Raw genomic sequence first — 27009 nt, 5'->3', positions numbered from 1 at the left:
CTGAAGGCCACACGAAGTCTGGAGGTCTGTAGTTATTGACTCTGCAGAAAGCTGGCGACTTCTGCGCACTGTGGGCCTCAGCATGCGCTGACCCCACTCTGTGATTTTACGTGGCCTACCACTTCGTGGCTGAGTTGCTGTTGTTCCCAATTGCTTCCACTTTGTTATAATACCACTAACAGCTGACCGTGGAATATTTAGTAGTCAGGAAATTTCACAAATGGACTTATTGCACAGGTGGGAACCTATCACGATACCACGCTTGAATTCACTGAGCTCCTGAGAGCGACCCTTTCTTTCACAAATGTTTGTAGAAGCAGTCTGCATGCCTAGGTGCTTGATTTTATACACCTGTGGCCATGGAAGTGATTGGAACACCTGAATTCAATGATTTGGAGGGGTTTTGGCAATATAGTGTATATGAGTGGCATTGTTCACACACTCACCTGTGTACCTTATTTACATCTGAGGGATTAAAAATGACATCCACTAGAGAGCATGTCAGAGCCAAAACATCGCTGTTCATCAGGTTTCCAAGTCGAAGTGTAAAATGTTTAGTGATTTCATGCACAGCAACGTTAAACACACCTAAAACTTTCTGCAGTCGTCGTGATTGTTGTCATGAACTGTTTCTCAAATTGAAAACTGACCTTACTGACCTTCAGTACAAGTATTTACTAAACAAGAAAACTGATACGCAGACATCTTGCAGATACATTTCTGTAGGTTGAAGGCTGCAAGAGTGGCTTTTAATACTCAAACACTAACTATAATAGGAGAACCAGTTAGTGTGTGACTTGATAACAAACTAGAATAGTACACAAGTATGCAATTTGAGACACAGTGCTAGTTTGTTTAGTAGTGGCTATAGCTACTTTAGGAAAGATATTGACCGTTTTGTTTCCAAACCTGGAATTATGTGTGTTTATGTAGTTATGGTGAAATTAAAATGAAACGTCCACAATTTACTGACCACATTATTTCATTTATTTTTCACATCATAACAGTAAAACATAACAAAACCAACAAAATGGGGAAAAATAATTAACCGGGGCTAAATAAACATGTTTGTTATGATATATTTTTTTTAAAAAACCTAACAAACAAGGAAGAAAAACAGAAGGAGAAGGAAACCTGTGCTGCTGTGACTGATCATGGATCAGAACAAGGTGTAGTTGAGGTCCCGGGTATGAGTGTGTGAGTAACGCTCTGTGTGTGTTTGTGTGTGTATGTGGGTGTGTGTGTGTGTGTGTTTGCGTGTGTGTGTTTAGGCATCATAGTTGGGGTTTTTGCGCAGGATGACGAAGCCCTCCAGGATGGGCGTGACCGGGATGTACTCCTCTGTCGCCAGCTCGGCCCTCTCTCCGTGCGCCAGCAGCACCGGCGTGGTGTGTGTCTGAAAACCTGTGATGGCTTTAGGTTTGCCTGCCTGTCCCACCACATCCACAGCCTGGAGATGATCAAAAAAACAAAACAAAACAAAAAAAACAGAGAGAAGAGAGGGGTGTAAACTGATTGTAGACAGATCAGAGCCCAGGACAGCGGCACACACCGGAATGCCGAAGCTTTGGTTAAGACTTAATCTCAATCCTAATCCTGTGTTAACAATAGTAAATGACAAGTGAGTGTTAATTTTCTATGTACTTCAGTGACATGGAGCTGCAGTTTCATCCTTAGCATAAATTTGAATTGAAATTTTCTCAATTTTATATAAATTAGGACGCTGTAAAGAAGCGCCTATTCCAAACAACTTGTCTTAAATGATTCCTTGGACCAATCCTATGGCGCATGTAGTGCGACGTTTCTGCAGTTCCCCGCTCACAAGTTTAGCTCTGTGATTAGTTTGCGCAAAAATCAAAGAACCTGTCGTATATGACTCCTCGTTAAATGTGTACAGAGACGTTACGAAGAAAACTAAAGCTTGGAAGAAAGCAGTAGAGATCGTTGGTTCCTCTGGTGAATGTATGTAGCTAGTACAGCTAGTACGTAGTCGAGCATGTAACAGAAATAAGCGTGTACGTGTTTCAAACTGTAGTAACTTTGCTCCACACACACACACACACACACACACACACCTGTCCCACACGGACGGACACAGGTAGAGGCCGGAGCTCCTCGTCGAATGTGACGAGCATACGAGGCTGCATCGCTGCTACCAGGCCGTACAGGACGTAGTGAGACTTCCCCAGAATGACTGTAGAATAAGGAGGGAAGAAAAGAATATAACGGAATAATCAGTTTTCGCCAGTTTAATCAGTGTTTGATTCACAATATTTATACAGACGAACCGAGCGGCACTCTTACTGTTTTTCACATCCAGGAAGGACACTAGGACCGTGAGGAGTCCGGCCACCGCCACCTGACTCATGAGCTGTCTGTCGCTGTGGTACGGACACAACGTCAGCGTCCCTTTACCCAGATGTGTCAGTCCCTGCGCACACACACACAAATACACACACAATTATAGTAGAACAATATGACACTCACATTACACCCCAGCGCTGCTGAATTCTGGATTCTGATTGGTCAGGAGGTTGATATGGTGATTATTGATTAATTTTCTGGTTTATATTAATGCGCTTGTTCTATATACACACGTTATTCTTTATAGTTTCTATAGTAACAGCTCACTCACAACAGACATGTCACATAAACGGATAAAAAAAAAAAAATGTTGATATGAAATGGTGAAGTTTTCTGTAAGGAGATGTCTATTTAACATTTATGGAAGGAGTCTCCAGTGTCAGCGCTTTGTAACAGTCACAGGTAAAGCTGTAACTAAGTTTTACGACATCTCCAGGACAGAGGAGTTTACACTTTGTGGTTTCTTGTTTTCTGTGTTTTTTTTTTTGTCTTATTAACTTGAAGAGAGATAAAAGAGAGACTGGTGAGGGAACGACTTTATAGCTGCTCTAATGTAAGTGAGAACAGCACTAGCTAGTTTAAATAATCTTAAGTGTTGGTAAATTGTTGTGGTGTAAGAGGAATAAACTACTCTGGGACATGCTGTTATAGGAAACTAATCTCATGTCGGTGTAGTAACAGTAACTCCATCAGTATTTTACCTGAGCCAGTCGGACCATGAACAGGTTGTTGGGGTCCTTGGCATGGTACTGGGCCAGCTGACGGAGCATGGCTGCTAGACGAGCGTTGTTGGTACCTGAAAAAAAAGACACACATGCACAGTGTGAGGTCATCACTGTGGTAGATTTCAGAACTCTGATTTCTCAAATGAATGGCCTGAATGACATCACACTCAAACATTTCTGATTCTCTGATGCCAAATGTAACTAAGATGTAATATCAGTCATGAAGATTTTTTTTTTAAGTATTTTAGCAGCACATCTTGGAAAAATGTTGATATATATATATATAAACATGATACAATACTGATATAAGGATAAATTATGCCAAGGTGCACTTTTTTAAAGAGATATCACAGGTATTGTGTTATCTTTTTAGAACTACTTTTAATAACAGTTACAATTCAGCTGATCTCTACTGTTTGGAATATTTAGAATTGTAAATTGTTATGATAATACCTTTTCAGAACTTTTTTTTTTTTTTTTTTTTTTTTTATAACAGTTACATACTCAGCTGATTTCTATTGGCCTGAATCTTTAAAATTGCAAAATGATTAAAAAAACAAAACAAAACAATAAATAAATAATAATAATAATAAAAAAAATCAGGATAATTTATTTTGCAGATAAAGTTTGTTAAAGTATAAGCAAACAAATTTTATTAACAGTTTGTTTTTAAATTGTCACAATAACACTTTTCCGAAAATTTCATGGATATCGCAATATCATACACGGAAAAAAAAAAAAGATATTAATAATTTAAAAAAGATTACAAACTCAGCTGATTTCTACTGTTGTGAATCTGTTAAAATTATAAAATGTTTAAAGGAAACTATAAAACTGAAATTATTATTATTATTTTTTTTTTACAGATATATAAAAAAATATTTTCAGTGTCATTTCTTTTGAAGACATTAAATAAAAGTATCATCAAGTTATATTTTCAAGGGTTTATTTTTAAAATGCAACATTAGCATTGCTGGTAGTTTGTTCCTAAACATATCGATCACAATAAATTTTGCGTATCGCAGGAATATTGCTAATTCTGCCTCTCTTTTATCGTCACTGTGCCTATCCACTAGGCATGATGAATTATTCTCTAGCTAGCTATCCCAGTTACTTAGCAACAGCACTCTCTCGAATTGAGATTCTCAGAACAGCGAGAGTGTGTATCGTGCGTGTGTGTGTGTGTGTGGGGTGGTGTTCCACTCACCGCTGCCCACCATGCCCATGGCGAAGATGGAGTTGTGCGAGACCTCGGGGTCAGCGTCGTGAGAGAACTTGCTGAGTGTGTCCAGGATGTTGAGTCTGGGGTTCGACACGGAGATGAGTGCTAACGCTAACGGCACCGCTCTGCGCAGGGTGGGCTCACCGTATCGCAACTACAGAGAGACGGAGAGGGGGAAAAAGAAGGGAAGAAAGGCAAGAGTGAAGGCAGAGTCGAGTTGGAGAATAAATTAACAATCCAAACAGAGGAAAATGATGCATCAGGCAGATTTATCTTTGTTTCATCTCGATGAAAGTGTAACTCAAATAAAGTTTAAAGGACTAACCAGGTGACCAAATGTACGGAGTGCCATCTCTGATCCGATTTCCTCTCCCATGGCGATGAGTGCAATACCCAGCACGGCCACACCCTACATCAGGAGCAGCACAGTGCATAAAGATTCAACTATTAATTCAAAATCAATTACAATGATTTAGGATTCACACACGCACACACACACACACCTGGTGTGAGCCCATGTCTGCTGCGCTCTCTTTCTTCTCCTTATCTTTTTTGTCCTTCTTGTCCTTGTCATCGTCTTTGTCCTTGGTGTCGTAGTGCTCGCTGCAGATGTGCAACAGCTGCTGAACCTTCAGGACGTTCCCCGAGCCTGAGAGAGAGAAGAAACGTAACGTAAGCCAAATGTTCTGGACCTGCGTGTGACTCAAGAGCTGCGTACTTGCTGTTAATTGTTTCTGAATGTTGTTTGGATCTAAAATATCATCTGTATTGGCAGCAAGTGTACTGTGTGTGTTTAAAAATCTTACCTGCATATGCGCAGATGTCCACGAGTGTGTTTGCGAAGCTGCGGAATGGCTCTGGGACAACCTGTAATGCTGCCAGAGTGGTCTCGATCGCCTCACCTTTGCCTACACACACACACACACACACACACACACACACAAAATACATCATATCTGTATCTGCTGGTTAGCTTCTGTCTTACAGTGATTTTTGTTACACATGCAGTAATAACGGTGTCTGAATTGATCCCTGTTGCTTTTCCCCCCTTAGTGTGGTTCGTCTGAATGACACACATTCGAGCACAGACCAAAGCAGCCTCCTCTTCCAAGCCAACGCAAACCAAATTCAAGATGTGAACCAAACAGGCATTGTTTTTTGGCATTTCAGCTATGAAAGTGTCATGAAAAACACAAACTGATGCAAAAGACCAAGGTGGAGTGAAAAAGATCCAAAATAAATAAATTTAAATAAGTAAATAAATTAAAAAAATATATTAAAAAAATATAAAAAAAATAAATTCTCATATAGTACAAAAATCTATTGATTACTGATTATTTGAAATAGATATTTTACTTTAATTTTTAATATAATAGTATTTTATATATATATATATATATATATATATATATATATATATATATATATATATATATATATATATATATATAAATATTTTATATAATTTTAAATGTATTATTTATCCACCTCCATTTTCTCCATGCTCACTTGATTTTTGCTTTTCAGTTTGTTTAACCCGAATCAGACCAGACCATATACTCTGATTCGGGTTAAAAAAACATGCTTAAAAAGGGAGGAAGTGCCTTAAAAATCAACAACATCAGATGTTTTAAAGTAATAATGCATTAATAACAATAATATTAACAATAATAATAATAATAATAATAATAGCCATCTTGTTTTGAGACAAGTTATCCTATCCTATCCTAATTCAACACCCCCATTCTGTGGACATATGGTACAGTCCTGAGTCCCAGTCCTTTTACCGAGGTGGTTAAGTCCGAGGCCGAGAGGGAGCCAGCGCGCGTACGTGTCCTTCAGCTCCTGCTCGCTCTTCTCCATGATGGTCTGGAGGATGGTGGAGGTGACGTCACCATTACACGAGCCCACAGCAATCATACCGCACGCCAGAGCGGTCACACCTGCCACCTAAACACACACACACACACACCACATATACACCACAGCCATTACAAGTTGTATTAATGCAGACACCGGATATTGTATGTTTGGTCTCTACGTGATGATCATACCTCCATGCTGGACTTTGAGTCTCCCATGACCGGCAGGAGCAGCGACAAGACGTCTTCTCTGTTAGATCCTGCATAGGCCAGACCCAGCCTAGGTAAACACAAAGGGTCAAAGGTTAATCGCTACTGTCAGACCACAGAATCTGGACACACAGTGAATCCAGGTTTATCCAAAATGGCTACACATTAAACAAAACAAAACAAAAACAAACAAACAAAACAAAAAAAACACAATCTTGCTGTGTGAGTGTGTTACCCAAAGATGGCTCCTATCCTCATGACGTTGCTGTTGTGTAGGACGTAGTCAGAGAGGAGGGCAAGAGCAGGGTCACACTCATTACGAACTCCGGAGTTCACGATACCGCAAGCCAGCAAAGCCCCGGACTAGAGAGAAACAAATACAGTAAAGAAATAATATCGTAAATGTTAACGCTGATGCCTTGTAAGACGGACATGATCATTTATTGAAAAATGCATATAGAAGAGTGTGTGTGTCTGTGTGTACCTTTATGTAGTCCTCTGAGGAGTAGAGATACTTGTCAATCTGAGTGAGACCGCCGTCCACGTCCCACAACAGGATCATACCCAGAGACGCAGCAGCACTCAGCATTCCTACAGACACACACACACACACACACACACAGCATATCTATAAGTCTATGCAATCTTGATTCAAGATAATTTAAAAACACACACATGCACACACACACCAACAGTGAGCCTAAACACAAACTCTGTTTTACAGTTTGAATAAAAACATAAACAATCCTTTACTGCTTTACATAAAAATATAATGAGGCAACAATTAGTCCACAATCACTGTTAGAATACACAAATATTTTAAGAAAAGGCACAAAACCCAAATAATTAAAATAAATTGAATTAAGCTAGCATTTTGAGATCCTGAGTGACACAGCTATCTAAAGTTAAGAGACAGAGGAACACTGGCTTTAATAACTTATGCTGAATACAAAACTGTTATACAATAAGAAAAACAGAACAAAAACAAAGAAAGACCAGCTTTACACCTCTGAAAATGAACTAATGTCAGATAAGGAGTTTTGAGTCTTACAGCATGACCAGGAGTGTCACGGTAAGACCGGGACACTCCAGTTATACTGAAGTCTTTAAAAACATGTTTAGATTCCAAACACGTTGCGGTTTTTCATATTTTAAAAAATAGCATTTTTGTTTATACAAACAAACATATTTAACACCAAGTATGGGAATAAAAATAAACAAATCTGAAAAAAACTGTAAAAATATTTTACAATGTTTTAAATACCTCTATTTTTATTTTATTTTTTTAATTTATTATTTTTTTACACCAAATCAGCTGTTCCCAGTCAGTCTTTTTCTTTTTAAAGATCACAATAACCACGATAATTCAGAAAAGCATACTGTGACATAATTTATCATGATATCGGTCATGGTATCATGATATTATATTTTCATATTGCCCAGTTGTAGCCATGCATGGGCGTGTCTATGTGACATCATTTCAGCACGCTAATCCTTGTCTAGTGTCTGTAGTGTTGAGACAGGGACATGCTAGTTGGAGGTGCTAACTGTCTACGACTAAATGGGGTTAAAAAGCATGCTAAAAATCCGTCATGTTAAGTGAGAGAGCGAGTGTGTGTGTGTGTGTGTGTGTGTGTGTGTCTCACCGTGGTCCTTGTTCTTGTACAGCCACTTGTTGCCGTCCTCAGTGAGCAGTTTGTCCTGTCCGAACGCTGCGTTAACGAAGCCGTTTACGAACGAGGAGGCGAGGTTCATACGGGCGGAGTCCACCTGAGAGCCGCTGCCACAGAATCCTGACAGAGAGAGAGCAAAACGACAATAAAGGGGCTTTCATTTTAACAAACACAAAATACACCCTTCTGCTTAATACTCGATGCACAGTGAATTCTGTTCCTGAAATGGCTTCAGAAAATGTACACGTTAATATTATAAGATGTTGATGCATACGGAAAACAAGAAAAACATGTGTAGCCTAGAGATATTCTATTTCTTTCAAGGATGAGAGTGAAAAGGTATGACAAAAAAATTCTTTTGTAAGAAGAGACAGGCAAAAAAAAAAAAAAAAAAAAAAAAAAAAAAAAAGTAAGAATAAAAGAAAGAAAAAGAAAAGGTCTTACTGTTGTTCTCCAGGTGGGTTTTGTAAATGTCATCTGGCACTTTGGGCTCCATGATGTCCAGCTGTTTAAAAATCACATAAATCACAGGAGAGAAAACCAAAATTTGTTTCCTTAAGAATTCTCAGAAAAAGGTTATTAAAAGAAAAACAAAAACAAAAACAAAAAGAAAGAAAAACAGCTGCTCAAGAGTGTAGGAAAAAAAAAAAAAACACCACACCTCACGTGCGAGGGCGAGGAAGTTGCTGTTGAGCTGCACGTTGGACATGATCTCCGTCAGGTCCTCGTAGTCCTCCACGTCCTCGTTCAGCTCCAGGAACATGCCGTGTCGACCCAGCATGAACGCCATCTCCTTCTGAACCACACTATACACACGACAGAAAGAAATCAGAGAATTCTGAGGAAAATTAATGATTATCAATGTTATTTTCTAAATCTAAATTCTAATTACATGATATGGTGGCTCCATAAAGACACGAAAAGGTGCCAAAACTTTTACCGTAATCAAAAAGTCCAGATCGAAGATGCGCCCTTAAGCCTAAACACCCCAAATTTACACTTTTTGGGCTCTAACTAATATTACCAACATGCTTTCATTACAATATTTCTTTCTGGTGTTTATGATTTCATAGCTTTTGAATTATTGGTTTTAATTACACAATATAACAGAATTATGTAAACTAATAATTTAATTATATAATACAGTAATTAATAGAACATTAGCTAGCTTTCTAATGAACTTCATTAGCTATTAAAATCGTATAGGTACTGCTGGAGCGGTAATATTCGCTAAGCTATGCTAACTAGTTAAGCTTATATCGGTCTAGGAGTGATGATGTCATTTCTCAAGCTTGCAACTGGCTCAAGCTCCAGGCCTAAAAGTCAGGATTATGCATGTGTGTGTGTGTGTGTGTGTGTGTGTGTGTGTGTGTGTAAGAGAGATCTTACATATCCTTGCAGGAGGTGAAGATGTTCTCCACCAGCTCAACGTCGTTGAGCATCAGCGCCAGCCTGAGGGCTTCTGGGTAACGGTTGAACTTGCGGAAAATGTTGAGCGCACACTTGAGCAGGGCCGAGTTCTCCGGCTCGGGAACGTAGCTCACACAGCTGGTGGGATTGAAAATGTGGTTTTATGCTACAGAAGATAGATACAATGTGTGTGTAACGTGTGTGTGAGAGAGAGAGAGAGAGAGAGAGAGAGAGAGAGACTCACCTGGTGAGGTACAGGCAGACCTTGGCGTAGGCGTTCTCGTCGATGTACGTGTCGAGCATGTCGAGCCGCTCGATCTCCATGAGCAGGTCGCAGGCCTCGTGCTCGGCGTTGTGCGCCATGTTGTAGGGAACGATCTCCTTCACCAGCTTCAACAGCGTCTCCTGCTGCGCCTTGTCTCCTTCCTCCAGCTCCTGCCACTCTTTAGCTACCTCGCCCGCCAGGTGCCTACACACACACACACACACACACGATTACAACATCTGATGTGTTTACTTGATTTATTTCTATAGCAACGTGGATGTGATGTTCGGTACCTGACGTATTCGTGGCCCCAGGATGCGAGTTCCTCCTGCGTGCCGAGCAGGCGGTATTTCAGACACTCTCTCTCACCGCTCATCGTCATGGCCAGGACCGACACCACGTCAGCGCAGAAATGCTGAGAGCACACACAGATGGCTGAACTGATTCATTTTCTATAACAGCACCTCTGATAGCAGGTTCATATTAATGCACGCATTCTAATTAGAATTCTAATCATTCATAGGGACAGACTGCATGCAAACCAATAAAAACAAATGTGCATAATCGTGATTTTCTGTAAGGAGACATTTATTTATCATTTATGGAAAGAATCTCCAGTGTCAGCATTTGTAGTATGAACACACACGCACACACCTTGTTCTCGCCAGGTGCCATGCCCTCGTAGATCTCTTTGAGCTTGCCGTAGTGCGGCCGCAGGAACTTGAGCGGTTTGGGCACCGAGGTCATGGACGTGGTGGAGGAACGAATCTGCCGACGCAGCTCCTCCAGTGCAGGGCGATGGAGAGACGTGTCCTTCTCCTGAGACACACAGCAAGGAGAAGAACAGGCACGAGAAGATTATTCAAGCTGAAACCGTGGTCATGTGACCCAAAATGGAGCAAACACAAAAGAAGATATGATGGTATTATATCTAAGCGCTTACATATAAATGTTTCAGTGAAAAACGTCTGTAAAAAAGAGCTCCTATAATATTTCAAAACTTAGAAATCCATTAAATACTGACAATTTACTGTCTAGAAGTAACTCTCTCCGTCATCTATTCATTTTTAAAAATTCATAATCGTGCCAAGACGAATCAGTTACATCTGAGAAATCAATCAAATGACTCTCTAATGATTCTAATGAATTAAATGTTTCTCTAACGATTCAAATTAATCAGATGATTCTGTAACGAATTAAATAATTATCGAATGACTCTCTAATGAATTAAATGATTCTTTAATGATTCTAATGAATCAAACGATTCAGTAATGATTCAAATTAATCAGATGATTCTCTAATGATTCTAATGAATCAAATGATTCTCTAATGAATTAAACAATTATCAAATGATTCTCTAATGATTTCATAGGGGTGCTTCATGGTTAATCTGACCAGCACCATGAACACATGAAGCGTCGTTTTTGAACTTAATGTGGGGAAAATAAACTTCTCTGTCCAATTATCTTTAAAAATTTTTGTTTTTGTTGACAACCGTTTTTAAACAAGTCATATCATATTGACTCTAATCAGGCCAGAGAGAGTGAATAAAATGAAAAATCTATGAACGTCTGTGAAAACTCTTTCCTTGCTGAACTAAAGTCTCCGCACGGCAGCTATTCTCTGATCAGTTGAGCTTCCTTCAGCTACATTACTTATATAAATGTGCGTGATTGGATAAACCGCAACAGAGGATCTGCTACAGAAGCCAAGCTGGATCATGTCTAGAAAACCGGACAGACAGAAAACCGGACGTTTTTTCTCTACGTTTATCGGCTCTGCTGGAAATGGTTCACATCCACCAATCAACTGATTCATGGAAAAATAAATGTCAAACTTATTTTACAATCAAAATGACACTTTATAAATATATATAAAATTAATTTAGGCTTTTTTTTTTCCAATTTCAACTCCAATTCAACAAAAATGAATATGTTTCAGCATTTACATTTCATTTACATTTCACCTCATTTGGCTGATGACGTAAATGTAAATAATATATAATAATCAGATTTAGGTGATGATAATCATTAATGTGTGTGCAGTAATGAGAATATTGGTGTGCATGTAAACAAACTGAGAGACTCAATGAACAAGATTTCTTCTTTAGAGAAGCCAAAAAACTCACACTCAGTCTCTCCACCATCAGTTCCAGCTCCTCCTGCAGCTGCTTGTCCTCCTCTGACTGAAAAATATCAACAATGAACACACAAAATATTGCAGACTATTAATAAGAGTCTTCAGGAATGAATCCTGAGAGTGTGCATTAGAGCTAAACTGAGAGAATAAACACTGGCACCTCATTACTGCAGTTACCTCGTCATTCAGGAAGGATTTATTACTGCCTAAAATCTTCAAAATATCATTTATCTCAACAGAACAATGTTAAATTATGGTGTTTGCATGAGCCTTGCGTTTTATATTATCATTAGGGCGTCTAAATACGTCCATATGCGCGATAATAAGTGCTTTATGCGCTAAAACCTCGACATTATGACTAGCGCTTTATGCTAGCTTTAGCGGCTTGCGACAAAACCCGCCTCCCGCGCTGCGATTGGCTGACTAACTCAACTCGTGCTCACAATCCCTCTGCTGATTGGTCAGTCAGAATGAACGCTCAACCAACAACAGTAGCGAAAGTGAAGTTCGTCGTAATACGGGTGGGGAAAAAAAACAACCCAACTGCTAGCATGCTAGGTCGTGCTAATAAACTAGGTTGTCATTTTACTTCAAACAAGCTACAATTCATAGTTGGTTTTTGATACAGAGATGATAGTGTTTTTAATGAAAATAACGACAACTAGCTGATTATTCAGTCGAATTTAATAATGTGAACAAAGGGGAAAAAACAATGAACGGCTAGCTAGCGAGTAAGGGATGCTAGTGACTAGCATAAAACTTGCATCTCAAATGAGTCCCTATTCCACATAAACACCACTACACAGAGTGAACACGTGAATTATTCTACACCCTGTGTAGTGTGCTTATACAGGGAATAAGGAGTGATTTAGCATCAGGCCGGTGAATACGCCGCAGCGCTAACGCTAACGCTATGGAGGCAGTGACTCAGTAAATTAGCCCCGTGTCCCAGTTCACACTCACCAGCTCCTGCTCCTCTTTCTTCTCTTTATCCTTCCCCGCGGGTTGTTTATCCTTCTCGTCCGTTTTCTCGGGGTGGGTTTTATCTTTATTCTTTGTCTCCTCCATTGTTGCAAAAAAAAAAATATATATAGAAGATTTATCCGACAATCCCAAATAAAATAAAGCAGCCGGGTGTTGCGACTTCGACTTCTTCTACCACTGATGTGCAGGTCGATTGTGTTGAATTATGAACTCGCGCTCCCTCTAGCGGCCACACTGAGGAATTACACAACAAACGGGTTATTGCGTTAAACCGTCTCTGCCTCAGTGCTGCCATCTATCGGTGATGCTGTTAGTTTGAGAAGTTCAGCATGCATTCTGTTAAACTGCAGTAATAATAATAATAATAACATAAAATACAAAGATCCACAATAAAAAAAAAAAAACAACCATTTAAACACAGAGGTCTCTCAAGAAAAAGAATCACACACCTTCTTCACCCTTCACCACATTCTTTATGATGCCCTTAAATTCATCAATGGATATAAATGTGTCTAATTTTAAGCCGTTATTCCAAAAAAAATGAAATTATTCCATGTCCAAGGTGTATGAGAGGAAAATGCAGTTTTCCCAGATCTGTCGAAACCCGGGGTACATTAAAAAGTAGGAAAAACAAAACAAAAGTTTTGTTCAAAAGTTTACATCCCCCTGGCTCGTAATATAGTCGTAACGTAAGGTAGTATTTTACCTTCTTCAGCATCTGCTATGTGAAAAAAAAGCTTATTGAATGCAGCACTAAATAAAAAACAAAATACAATTGTTATGATTCCTCTAATTTTTTTTTTACATTTTCAAAATGAAAAGGGGCTTTACCATGGGGATTTTTGTATTCCTGACACAAGCAACTGCACAGTGATCACTAACATCATTGCAAAATATGCCAGTTGAAGTGTATTTATGAGATTCATTGAGATTTGGCCTTGTTGGTGTATTGATGCATTAAAACAATCTGACGCCCCTTTAAGCCAATCCCTATTTAAATCTACCATAAGGATGAATTCAGAGTCTCTGAGACCTCTGTTTATCTTTAGTGATTGACAGAGTTACAGAGTTAATAATCTTAGATTTAACAAACATGGCAACCCTGCCTCCTTTACCAACCCGATCAGTTTTATCGACTTTGTAACCAAAAATTAAGTCATCAAGTTACCGATTTCTTAAGCCGGAACCAATCTATCAGCGTTTGTCATATTTGCCCAGATCTTGATCTATTTTAGGGATAAGATTTGTAACATTTAAATGTATGGTAAGGTGGTAGGTGCAGGATTGGGCTGAACATTTCCAGACAGCGTAATAATAATAATAATAATAATAATAATAATAATAAAAGCACAACCATACATTGCAATTTTGGTTTGACAGAAAATTATTTATCAGAACTACCATCAGCTGCGAACTCCTCTGAGATGGTAAAATGATCATTTAACAGCATTAGATTCTGAAGATACAGGATCTCGTGGACTTGCACTTGAACGTGGTAAATCTTCGGCTGATGAAATGGACTGATTGACTGATCATATAACTCACTCATTTTCATCAGAACATTTGAGTTGAGAGATGTCTGGAGTATGACGAGGTGAATTCACTGTCCCTGTTCTGCCCATTCAATTCATTTAATCCAGGGTTGCAATGAATAAGCATCCTGAATATTACAAAAAAAAAACCTGCATAATGTCAACTTAAATGCCGTTTTGTTAAAGGAAGACCAGGTAGCAATGTAGGAGTCTTATACTGAGCAGTGGAGATGGTGAAATCTGCAGATCAAGAGAAACACAATCATTCCAGCTCACCCAGGGTCTACATCAGTTTGCTAAAAGGCCGTACTCCAAAATTCTGCAGCAACAAAAAAAAAAAAATCCCCTAAGAGTGCAATCTGCACAAAAACAGCAGAATAGTGAAAATCTGACAACCACGCTACCACTTAGAGGATCCAGAAACTGCTGCTCTAGCTCCCATAGGTGCTGTACTCCATAGGTGCAGGTGGATTCCAGGAAGGTCTCAAACAGTCCAGACTTAGAGTTCTGTGTTTATAGTACTCCGATAACATCGAGTAAAAATACATCATCCAGAGATCCTTGGCTGAAGGAACGATGTTATCCTTCAAATCTCAGACCTCAGATACTGACACACGATCGGTGAACTGACTTTCTTGGAAGAGATCTTCTCGACGACAGTGCAGATAAATAAATAAATAAATAAATAAATAAATAACAGTTTACATAAAATTTTATACTAACCTTTCAGAATGGCACAATAGATAGATAGATAGATAGATAGATAGACAGATAGATAGATAGATCGATTTTTGTGGTAGGGGAATTGTAATTTCTTGATTAATTAATAAAAAAAATGATTTTCCTCCAAACTTTTCCATGAAAATCTTCACAGTAAAACAAGCCTTTTAATTCTAACAACCTGAACATACTAAATTTGCTTTTATTATGTATGCAAATTTACGTCCACTCACTGAGCAGTTTATTAGGAACACCTGTACACCTACACATTCATGCAGTTATCTAATCAGCCAATCAGGTGGCAGCAGTGCAGTGTATAAAATCATGTAGATACGGATCAGCAGCTTCGGGTAATGTTCACGTCAACCATCAGAATGGGGAAAAATGTGATCTCGGTGATTTTGTCCATGGCATGATTGTTGGTGCCAGATGTATTTTTATAACTGCTGATCTCCTGGGATTTTCATGCATAACAGTCTCTATATTTTACTCAGCATATGTGCAATAAAGAAAAAACATCCAGTGAGCGATAGTTCTGCAGACGGAAATGCCTTGTTGATAAGAGAGGTCCACGGAGAATGGCCAGAAAGGCTAGAGTAACTCAGAGAACCACTCTGTACAACTGTGGTGAGCAGAAAAGCATCACAAAATGCACAGACTCACCAAAACTGGACAGTTGAAGACTGGAAAAACATAGCCTGCTCTGATGAATCTTGATTTCTGCTGATTGTGGAGTCAGAATTTGGCACCAACCGCATGAATCCATGCACCCAACCTACCTTGTGTCAACAGTCCAGCCTGGTCGAGGTGGTGTACTGGTGTGTGGAATGTTATCTTGGGCCTGTTATAACCAATCAATCATCACTTGATTGCCAAAGTCTATTTGAATATTGTTGCTGACCACCATAATAATAAACTTTATTTATATAGCGCCTTTAAAAAAGGCCTCTGAAGGCACTTTACATAGGAAAAGACAATAGAAACAGAAGTACATAGCCTCAAACAAAGTATATAAGCGTGCATCAAAAACAATGAATTATAAAATACAATTGAGAATAACAATAATAACAATAAAAGTAATAGCTATACTAAAGAAGGACGTTTTCAGAGAAGATAATCAATACAGTAAAAGACTGGGCTTCTCTAAGATCAGATTTGGAGCATAAGAAGAAAATGCCGTATCACCCATAATAGGTAACTGAGTCTGAGGGACAGTTAAAAGACCAGAATTGGACGATCGGAGATCGCGTTTTGGGGTGAAATGGGTTAAAAGCTCAGCCGAATACTGGGGAGCCGCACCAAAGCCTGGCATGATGAATTTAAAATCAACACGAAACCTGACAGCGAGCCAGTGACTGCAAAGACTGCAATATCGGCGTGACGTGATCTCTTGTCCTGGACCTAGTCAGGATTCTTCTTCAGAATTTTGCACCTACTGCACTTTATTTGTTGTAGACTTAAAGACCCCAGCAAGGAGCGCATTGCAATAATGCGAGAAGAGACAAAAGTATTGATCAGCTTTTCAGCCACAGTGAAAGATAACACATGAAAATGCACCCCGTCTCAAAGCAAAAGTCATCTCAAGCTGGTTTCAGTGAGCTCAGTGCTCTTCAGTGGCCTTCCCAGGCACCGGATCTGAATCTGGAGATTCACGGGAGATTCACAGCGTGAAAATCTGCAGGAGTTACGGGATGTCAACATGGACCAGAATCTCAGAGGAATGTTTCGTATCTAGTGCCGTGGGGAACTGAGGCTGTTCGTCGAGCCTCAACCACCCAGTACTAGGATAGTGTTCCTAATAAAGTGACCAGCGAGTGTGTATTTAACTATACATTTGATTACATGCAATTAATTGCCTCATTTGCATAAATAGCTGTCGATTTTTATATGTAAAATGTAAAAAAAAAATATTGTAATTCAAATGATCATGATTCTCTCTCTCTCTCTCTCTCTCTCTCTCTCCTTTTTTTTTTTTTTTTTAATGAGCCTGTTGCACTGTGACGTCACAGGTCCAGATTGTTAAGTGTACAGAACACATCTGTATTCATTCTAACTGACAGAGAGACAGAAAGAGAGAGAGAGAGAGAGAGAGAGAGAGAAAAGGAAAAAGGAGGGAAAGGGAGAGAGAGAGAGGGAGAATCTACAGCTTTGTACATTTCTGTTGGAAGAGAAGAGAGAGAGATGTGAGTACAGTTCAGTTTCTTTTCTGGTTGTTGATCATGAAGAAGGTAAAGTGTGTGAGTGGGAGAGAAAGCATTCCACACATCTGGAGGAAGAGGAAGAGGAAGAGGAGGAGGAAGAGGAAGAGGAAGAGGAGGAGGAAGAGGAAGAGGAAGAGGAAGAGGAGGCTGATCCTCTGAAAGGTGGAGTGGTGCTGATTTGGAGTGATGGATGAGAGGAGAAGTTGGAGAAGTGGTGTACAGATGTGTGGAAATGTGGATTGATGGCTGGATTAGAGCTCGGATTAAACCGGGGGCTGTGTTTCTCAGGCTCCAAAAAAAAAAAAAAACAATCCGACTTTTGAAAGAAAAATCCGTCCGGGTTCAGAACCAGGGGCTGGGATGAGGTTAGTTGCACGTCGCTCATAAAAATGTAGTTTGTGTTTCTTGGGTTGTTGAGAACGCCAGGATTACCGGCTCGCGCAGGTGCGCGGGGTCACGTGACCGGTCGATGCGCGCGAGCTAACGGTCAAAATGTAGGACGAGAGAAATTATGATAGTGGAGAAACAATCAGAAGGTGGATTGAACTGACCTGATTAAGGACTTAAAAACACACACACACACACAATCCTGATGAAAAACTTCATAAACATAAAAGGAGCAACCTTTGTGTTTTCCATCTATCCATCCATCTATCCATCCATCCATTTTCTGCACTGCTTATCCTAAGCAGGTTTGCAGGAGCTTGGAGCACAAGGCAGGGGACTCTCTGGACAGGGGACAGGGGACAGGGGACAGGAGGTCAGCCCATTGCAGGGCACAATCACATTCACACACTCTACAGTGCATGTCTTTGGACTTGGGGAGGAAACCGAAGTACATGAAGGAAACCCCTGAAGCACAGAAAGAAGATGCACGCTCTGTGCACACGGGGTGGAGGCAGGAATCAAACCCCCAGCCTCAGAGGTCTGAAGCAAGCATGCTAACCAATAAGCCACCTTTGTGTTTTATTTCAGGGATTTCATTTGGACTAGATTTCTCATCGCGCCCTGAGAACTGCTATTATAAATTACATCATGAATGACCCGCTCATCCCGTGTCATCAGGATATTTTATGCAAAGTTGCTCCAAACCATCTTTTCTACAATATATGACATTTAACTTAGACCCTTTCATGATTCATGAAGTTTCAGTTTTCTGCCCTGCTACAGTCACACATTAAGAGCTCTGCACTCTTCATTATCTGCTGTAAATTAGATTAAGAAGGAACTGGACGTGCACGATGAAGGGATGAGAGAAATATTCCCGATGAAATGTCAAAGGTTTGCACTGTGTTTTGTTACGATGCTGTTTTCTCCTCTGCTCTTTTCAGATGTCTCGGAACAAAAAGACAAAGACGAACGGCTCTAAGAAGAAGCCGGGTTCTGCCATTCCTCCCAAACCTTTCAGCAGAGGCAAACTGGGAGAGAGTGTAAGTGTGTGAGCAGGTTTAAGAAAGAAGGTTTGAGAAACACTGCATGTGTGTAGCTCAGGTTTAACTCATGGTTTGAATTTTTTCGGACAGATCTTTAAACACGCTCTAGGATTCAATCTGACCGACACCAACATGCAGCTCATGAATGTGCAGTATAACAATCTGCACGATCCGCACCTGAAGCACTTTTTCCATCAGCCAGACAAGAAAAAACACCTGAAGAAACTGGGGCTCATCACAAAAGACGACAAAGTATGCATTTTATCAGTAATATGAAGGAATGGTTCAGAGAAATCATTCGATTTAGCTTTAAATTAAGAGTTTTTCTTTAATATTAAATGTACAAGTGTTTCATTGGGTTAGAAACGTAGAAAATCTTGATGAACATTGAATTTAGAGCTGAATGTTGAGGTGAAGTGGCGGCGTGGGCTATTTCACTGTAGTCAGACGTAACATAGAAAAGCGACTCAGTCAGGCCTGGTTCATAAACTCGTGCTTTATTGTAGGTGCTGTGCTCTCTGAAGGAGTTCAGGCAGTACATGCGCTACAGAAAGGCTGTTCAGATGAGCTGGGAGAAGCATTTCCTCCAGGAACAGGTAACTACACCAACACTGACCAGCTGCTTATAGATATTTTTTATATACAGTACTGTGCAAAAGTCTTAGGCACATGCAAAGAAATGCTGTAGAGTAAAGATGCCTTCAAAAAGAATGAAATTAAATGTTTCTACATTTAAAAACAGTCATAAATGGAGCAAAGTCAATATTTGGTGTGACGATCCTTCGCTTTAAAAAAAAAAAAATTAGTCTCAGGTGCAGTGTGTGCAGTTTTATAAGGAAATGAGCTGTAAGTGTTACTGAGCATCTTACAGAACCAGCCACAGTTCTTCTTAAAACTTTGACTTTCGACCTGCTTCTTATTTTTTCAGCGAAACCCAGCAGTCTTCATTATGTTTTTTTTTGTCTGAAAAGTGTCTCTTACGTAATCTGCTGCTTTCTTTACTGACATACAAACATTTTTCTGTAACATTTCATTTTGTGCTGGAAAACTAATCTTAGGGAATCTGAAATGGTTTTTGTACTGACTTGATAATGTAAAAGTCCTAAAATAAAAATCTATAACAAAGTTTTTACTAAAAAAAAAAAAACAGGGTGTCTAAGACTTTTGCACAGTACTGTACTTGGATTGTTGAAATAATAATAATAATAAAGTATATAAAAAAGCAGATGTGGGTGTCGTAGTGGGAAAAAAAGCTTCTAACTTGAGCATTCTAGTCAATTAGGATCAAATAAAATAAAGATAAATAAGGGAGAAAAATCAAATTAGAAGTACAACTCATTAACAGAAACTATGAGTTAATGAGAACCAGAGGAGAAAATATATAAAGTGTAAAGCTAAGAGGACAAAAATAAACGTTTGCACAGTGTGGGGAACCATAGGGGTCTAGGACGTGACAGTAAAGTGTCTCTTATAGTGTAATAAATGTTTAATTAAGTGGTTTATATTTATATGATGTCATTATTAAGTCACTTGTGGTTGTAGAAGCAGCTCCTGAAAAAGTTCATGAAGCTGAAACTGAAAGGTAGAATCCCAGAGAACATCAGCACTTCAGACATGAGGGACTGGCTGATACGGAAAGGAAAGAAAACCTTCAGGAAAGTGTAGGTTTCTACGAGTTTTTCTAGCAGAACTTTTACACTTACACTTTTGCCCTCTTTTAAAAAAAACAGGATCTATGAATTTACAAAAAATATGTAAATTAGCATGGAGGTTCTGTGGATAAAAGTCTACATTACCCTCTAGTATTGATCGTGATGGGTTCACGTAGCCCCGCCTCCAATCATTTTAAACATCAGTACTGAGAAAGCCTTTGCTTTAGATAGAAAATGTGAATTTTGTGCTTCATAGTGCATTCGACCCAAACATAAATCTATAATCACACCAAAACAAAATTTCAACCTAAGGAATGCTTTAAAATTCTTAATTTTCTATGATTTTTGTTTTATATCTCAAGGTATGTGCAAAACAGTAAACCTGGGAGTAACCAAAATTATGATCAAGTGGTAAGTGGACACCTTTTTTCAAATATAACACAGATACAGATGTAGATTTACCTATTTTTAAGAAGATTCATGTTTCAGTTTGAACTAAAATCCATTTTCTCAGATGTGGGAGGTGAGCCAACGACTCCAGCTGGAAAAACTAGAGAAGGAGGTGATGCGAGAACTCCGACTGGAACGCCGAATCCTACTGGAAGGAAAGGTGAGGAGCTAATCTCAGTCAATCAGCAACTTAATCACTACCTGCTGATTTGAGGACGCACAACTTTTTGCGTTTGTTCTAATTGTAAAATAAACTTGAGGAAATCTCCACCCTGATTCAGACCACAATGAAAAGATCTGTGAGGATTGCATGGACTCCAAATGTCTGCTCCTCTTCCTCATCTTCACGACGTCCTGAAAGCTCGGCAGTACTCGCCCCTGTACACGAGGACACAGACGGGTCGTTCCCCGGAACCTCGGCTGGAGTAACTAATGAGTAAGTGCTTCAATCAAATCTAACAATGAGAAAAAAGAGCTTTAGTGAATTTTGAAATAAATGAAAATTGCCATTATGTGTACAATAACGCTGTGTTTAATGTGTTTTTTTCCATGTGATCACCAGTGAGTTACCTGGGGAATCTCCAAATATGATGGTAATTGTGCAGATTTATAGCACTATAGAGATAGATGCACATCTTCAGTATTGTAATCATAACATGTTTTTAAGGATATTGCTCCAGACATTCCTGTTATACCACTAAAACTATTGCAATACCTAAATTACCATTTTGTGTCGAACTGTTCTTATTTCTCTTTTTATTTCTCTCCTAACCAGGATGAAATTTCACCTCTTTTTGACGCTCCAGTGCAAAGACCTTTGAGCACCATCCTGAGTCTGGGGTCTTCACCTCCCATGTCCTCACCGAGTCCTGAAGGTCAGGCAGTACTCCACTTTGTCCATCAGGACGTAGACGAGTTGTCAGACGCTCATCCTGAAGATACACTTGTAGGGGTAAATGCAGATCTTCAGGATTGTAATCATAACATGTTGCTCCAGAGGCTCCTATGATACTGTTGAACTGTTTGATTGAAATACAGCCATTTTCATTTCTTTCATAAACAGGATGAAATTTCAGCCCTTTTTGATGCTCCAGCACGAAAACATTCAAGCACTCTACTGACTCGGTGCGCTTCATCTCCCTTGTTGTCACTGAGTCCTGAAAGTCAGGCAGTACTTGACTTTTTCGATCAGGATGTGGAGGAGTTGTGCCTTTCAGACACTTATAATGAAGATACACATGTGGAGGTATGTTTGCAGATTTATGACACTATAGAGATAAACAATACTATAGCTCTTCAGTATTGTAAGATATTGCTCTAGTTGTTCCTATTATACCCTTAGAATTAATGCAGTGCCTAAGGTACCCTTTAGCCTTTTTTGATTGACTGATTGAAATATAACAGAGAGATTTGAGGACTCAGAATTTTTTCCTTCTCATAAACAGGATGAAATTTCATCTCCTTTCGAGGCATCAGTGCAAAGACCATTGGGCACCGTACTGTCTCGGGGCTCTTCATCTTCCTTGTCGTCACTGAGTTCTGAAAGCCAGGCAGTACTGGACTTTTTCAATCAGGACGTGGATGAGGTGTGTCTGTCAGACACTTATTCAGAATCCTCTGGAGATACATATGTGGTAGGTTTGAAGATTCATGACACTATAGAGATAAGTGTAGATCTTCAGTACTGTAAAGCTAACTAGTGTTTAAAGAAAGTTCTCTAGATGTTCCTAATAAACGTAAAATACTTAAAACCATCTTTTGATATTTGAAGTCGTCTTAACTCAGATTAACTTTCACTGCAAAGACATCCTTCCTGATCTTGCACAGATAACAGCGGAAGATCTCCAGCATTCCATGACTGGAATCGACACTGCAGCGAAACAAGAGGACGTCGTGGAGTCGAGTTCTGTTTTTCCAAGTCCTGAAATGAGAACAGATTCAAGCATCTCCAAAGATCAGCTTCAGACGACGGTGCTGGAGGTGTTGAACAAGTTCGTAACTGAAATATCAACACCTAGTCTCATGTTGGAGTGGAAGAGCTGCTATACTGAAGATAGCAAAAACCCTCCAATGGATGACCCTGAATTTGAGGAGGACATGGAGGAGATTACTTTAGACGATCCAAATGTCCAGCCCTCTACTTCACACACCGAGACTTCCTCTGTGATCCCTCATATCAGTAAGGATGTCATGATGTTCACCGTGGATAGAGTGATATCACTCGTTCTGCCCCAGACTGAGACAGCTTTATCATCTGGGAGCTCTCAAACTTTGGAGAGAATTTCTGATGAGACTCCGTCCATGGATTTCTCAGACTGGAGATCAGCCTTAATTGAAGAAGTCAGTTCAACATCTCTGACTTCTGAGACAGAGGCTGAAAATCTTGAGAGCTCCGTGTTGCTGGCAGAGATGATGGTGAAGGACGTGGTGGAGGAGTTGATTCAGTATGTGAGTCAAAAGAACACGTCCTCTAGAGATCAGGTGGAGCAAGAGTCCAAGAGTCCTCCAAGGTCTGATAATCAGAGTTTTCGTGAGGTTCCAAGTGTCCTGTCATCAGATAGCACCACTGAGAGCTTCTACTGCCCCTCACAAATCAGCTTGTTCACTGAAGATATTGTGAGATCTGCTCTGGACAGGGTGGTAGCAGTGATCTCTGAGCAAGAGGCACTGTTTGCTCAGGAGAGATCAGATGATGCCTCCAGTGAGTCGGATTCGCCCCCTGGCAGTCCTCGAGAGGAGCCTGATGGACCAGCTGGAAGTCAAAAAGACACCAATAATCCTTTTAGACTTTGTGGTGGAAACCCTGCAAGCCACTTAAGTTCAGAGACGAGGAACACCCTCAGTGAGACCCTACTGGGAATTCAGAACAAGGTAGCAAGTGGAAACCTTTCTGACTGGATGGAGCCGACTGTCACACCTGAAAACGTGGTGATAATCATGGACCTGATCACTGAAATACTGAGAGCGAGCACACCTGAAGACTCCACTGATGCTTGCAGCTCAAAATGTGAGAATGACATCGGAGACACCCCAGCTGGTGAGTAAGAGGAAAATACTACAGCCATCGTTTCATTATAATCATTCATAGCTCTAGAAACCCAATTCATTCAGCTGAACTGATTCCTTTTTTCATTTTGAATCAAAGGTGGAAAACGAAAGATGAAGAAGCCAATACGTGACTTCTTTAAAAGAGCCTGGCAGACGATGAGGGGAGTTTTCACCTCTGGGAGACAATCCAACAAGATCCACCCAAACGGCTAACCCCTTAAACCCCCTAAAGCTGCTTTCACACTAAAAAAACAACAAATGAACAAATTTCTTACAGATTTGTAAGTTACATTATAAAGGTAAAATATTAACACTGAAATATTCCCTACTGGACAAATCATTAAGCTCCTCATATTGGCTCACAAACAAATAAAATTTGTTAAAAAACTTTTTAAAATGCCCTCTTTTGATAAAAACTGCCAAATGTGAAAGTATATTCAACTTATGAAATATTCAATAACTACTCTAAATTATTATATATTCCGGAAAATCTTTCTGGAAATGTGCTTTTTAAAGTCCTAAATTTCTGCATTAAAGTTGACACAGAGCTCTTCTGATTGGTTAAGGAGGCAGTGCTCTTCTGATTGGTTAAGGAGGCAGTTCTCTTCTGATTGGTTAAGGAGGCAGTGTTCTTCTGATTGGTTAAGGAGGCAGTGCTCTTCTGATTGGTTAAGGAGGCAGTGTTCTTCTGATTGGTTAAGGAGGCTGTGCTCTGATTGGTTAAGGAGGCAGTGTTCTTCTGATTGGTTAAGGAGGCAGTGTTCTTCTGATTGGTTAAGGAGGCAGTGCTCTTCTAATTGGTTAAGGAGGCAGTGTTCTTCTGATTGGTTAAGGAGGCAGTGTTCTTCTGATTGGTTAAGGAGGCAGTTCTCTTCTGATTGGTTAAGGAGGCAGAGCTCTTGTGATTGTTTAAGGAGACAGTGCTCTTCTGATTGGTTAAGGAGGCAGTGCTCTTCTGATTGGTTAAGGAGGCAGTGTTCTTCTGATTGGTTAAGGAGGCAGTGTTCTTCTGATTGGTTAAGGAGGCAGTGTTCTTCTGATTGGTTAAGGAGGCAGTTCTCTTCTGATTGGTTAAGGAGGCAGTTCTCTTCTGATTGGTTAAGGAGGCAGTTCTCTTCTGATTGGTTAAGGAGGCAGTGTTCTTCTGATTGGTTAAGGAGGCAGTGTTCTTCTGATTGGTTAAGGAGGCAGTTCTCTTCTGATTGGTTAAGGAGGCAGTTCTCTTCTGATTGGTTAAGGAGGCAGTGTTCTTCTGATTGGTTAAGGAGGCAGAGCTCTTGTGATTGGTTAAGGAGGCAGAGCTCTTGTGATTGGTTAAGGAGACAGTGCTCTTCTGATTGGTTAAGGAGGCAGTGCTCTTCTGATTGGTTAAGGAGGCAGTGTTCTTCTGATTGGTTAAGGAGGCAGTTCTCTTCTGATTGGTTAAGGAGGCAGTTCTCTTCTGATTGGTTAAGGAGGCAGTGTTCTTCTGATTGGTTAAGGAGGCAGAGCTCTTGTGATTGGTTAAGGAGGCAGAGCTCTTGTGATTGGTTAAGGAGACAGTGCTCTTCTGATTGGTTAAGGAGGTAGTATTCTTCTGATTGGTTAAGGAGGCAGTGTTCTTCTGATTGGTTAAGGAGGCAGTGTTCTTCTGATTGGTTAAGGAGGCAGTGCTCTTCTGACTGGTTAAGGAGGCAGTGTTCTTCTGATTGGTTAAGGAGGCAGTGTTCTTCTGATTACATAGAAAATGTGGTTATCTGATAGGTCATCTCATATGAATTTATTATTTATTCACTTCTTAAAGAAGCTTTGGAACATGTTAATAATGATCAATTTATTGATTTTGTATAAAACTTGTCTTATTCAGTCTTCCGTCATCAAAAAATTACAAACTTAATTAATGAGTTATGTCACCTGACTCCTGGCTCAGTAAAGCAGGATATATTTTACATGGCTTTAAATGACATCTAGTCATTTTATTTGTAGCCATTATTTATTAGTTTTGTGCTTGTAGTTCTTATCATCATTATTGTATCATTTCATAGAATTCATTTTTTGACTTTTTTGACGTTTATACTGTAAGTCATTTTGCATTGTAAAGAATTGGTGCTTCCTTAAAGATGATGGGTTTTGATTGTTTTCAGCTGATGGTCACATGCTGTAGGATATAAAAGTGAAGAATCAGGAAAGCATACGTTTTGGGGAAGCACAAAAAAAAATCTGTGCAAATTACAGCTGCAACTAACGACTATTTGTATAATTGTTTAATCGCTCCATTATGAGTTCAATCGATTGATTAATTGGGGAAGAAAAATTATATATGAATCACGTCATACAGGTTTTATTTAAAAAAAAATGTTTTATTCAGTGTCTGTGCTGATTCACAAAAATGTCCAAGTGCACAAGCACCCCTGTTTTCTACTAATAACTAACATTACATTACATCTTTGCATCCCCCAAACTAAAGCAGACCTAGCAAAAAAAAAAAAGAAGCTATTTTAAACTTTTGACTTTGTTTTAGTATCTTGCCATTAATGGGAAGTGTACATGTTGTAAAGCCAACTATTCCATAAAAAGATTCGTTGCCAACATTTTTTTTATTATTGATGTTACCGATAATATTGATTTGTTTCTGCAGCTCCAGTGCAAGCATTACAAGGGTTGAGATGGAAAAAAAATGAAGATATGCAGCAGCCTCTAAACAGCAGTTATGAGTTCCATGGTAGAAGAAGGAAAGAAATAATTTCTAAAATGGTGTCCGAGGATTTTTGAGGCTGTGGGGAAGTTGAATTTATTTGGTTAGAGCGGTAAAGGTTTCACACCATATGCAAGAGACTTGAGACTGTTTCCGCTCTGGTCACATATAATCACTTGTCTTGTCTTAAGGAGTCCTCATGACTGCAACTTCATGGTTCTCCATCTTCAGTAAGTGCTTTATCCTGGTCAGGGTTATGGTGGATCAGGAGTCCATCCTAGAAACACTGCACTGGACATGAGATAGGAATACAGCCTGAAAGGGATGCCAGTCCATTGCAGGGCACCTTGTATTCAATCACACCTAGAGGAAATTGTGAGTACTGGCATGTTTGTGGAACGTGAGAGAAACCTGGAGAACCTGGTGGAAACCCAGGTGAGAACAT

General features: G+C 39.6%; 2 protein-coding genes across 2 annotated transcripts; one reads left to right on the top strand and one right to left on the bottom strand.

The window, feature by feature from the left end:
- Positions 1-964: 964 nt before the first annotated feature.
- On the bottom strand, positions 965-13053 carry psmd2 (proteasome 26S subunit ubiquitin receptor, non-ATPase 2). Its single transcript, XM_053239925.1, has 21 exons — positions 12834-13053; positions 11860-11916; positions 10386-10550; positions 10025-10146; positions 9711-9935; positions 9446-9604; positions 8718-8862; positions 8501-8561; positions 8030-8176; positions 6868-6974; positions 6619-6746; positions 6366-6453; positions 6099-6261; positions 5118-5219; positions 4815-4960; positions 4637-4720; positions 4297-4465; positions 3066-3160; positions 2305-2431; positions 2076-2194; positions 965-1450 (listed from the first exon to the last, which is right to left on the bottom strand). The coding sequence occupies exons 1-21, from the start codon at positions 12936-12938 to the stop codon at positions 1268-1270; spliced, it is 2697 nt and encodes an 898-aa protein (XP_053095900.1). The 5' UTR covers positions 12939-13053; the 3' UTR covers positions 965-1267.
- A 4272-nt stretch (positions 13054-17325) lies between these two features.
- Positions 17326-24103, top strand: LOC117599095 (uncharacterized). The gene is made up of 12 exons (XM_053239880.1): positions 17326-17334; positions 18639-18737; positions 18831-18992; positions 19247-19336; positions 20283-20401; positions 20755-20803; positions 20907-21002; positions 21618-21794; positions 21906-22088; positions 22288-22476; positions 22670-23879; positions 23988-24103. The coding sequence occupies exons 1-12, from the start codon at positions 17326-17328 to the stop codon at positions 24101-24103; spliced, it is 2499 nt and encodes an 832-aa protein (XP_053095855.1).
- Positions 24104-27009: the final 2906 nt, after the last annotated feature.

This window comes from Pangasianodon hypophthalmus, chromosome 14 (assembly GCF_027358585.1).
Source record: "Pangasianodon hypophthalmus isolate fPanHyp1 chromosome 14, fPanHyp1.pri, whole genome shotgun sequence".
NCBI classification, from domain to species: domain Eukaryota; kingdom Metazoa; phylum Chordata; class Actinopteri; order Siluriformes; family Pangasiidae; genus Pangasianodon; species Pangasianodon hypophthalmus.
This window is presented reverse-complemented; position numbering and strand designations above follow the sequence as displayed.

What these genes read in the sequence shown, in the direction of transcription:
- psmd2 (XM_053239925.1), bottom strand. Translation starts at nt 12,938, where the DNA reads ATGGAGGAGACAAAGAATAAAGATAAAACCCACCCCGAGAAAACGGAC. An exon ending in TGGGGCCACGAATACGTCAG is followed by an intron (nt 9,936 to 10,024) that starts GTACCGAACATC and finishes GTGTGTGTGTAG; the next exon opens with GCACCTGGCGGGCGAGGTAG. An exon ending in TCCGTACATTTGGTCACCTG is followed by an intron (nt 4,466 to 4,636) that starts GTTAGTCCTTTA and finishes GTCTCTCTGTAG; the next exon opens with TTGCGATACGGTGAGCCCAC.
- LOC117599095 (XM_053239880.1), top strand. An exon ending in CTGAAGATACACTTGTAGGG is followed by an intron (nt 21,795 to 21,905) that starts GTAAATGCAGAT and finishes TTTCATAAACAG; the next exon opens with GATGAAATTTCAGCCCTTTT. An exon ending in CCTCTGGAGATACATATGTG is followed by an intron (nt 22,477 to 22,669) that starts GTAGGTTTGAAG and finishes GATCTTGCACAG; the next exon opens with ATAACAGCGGAAGATCTCCA.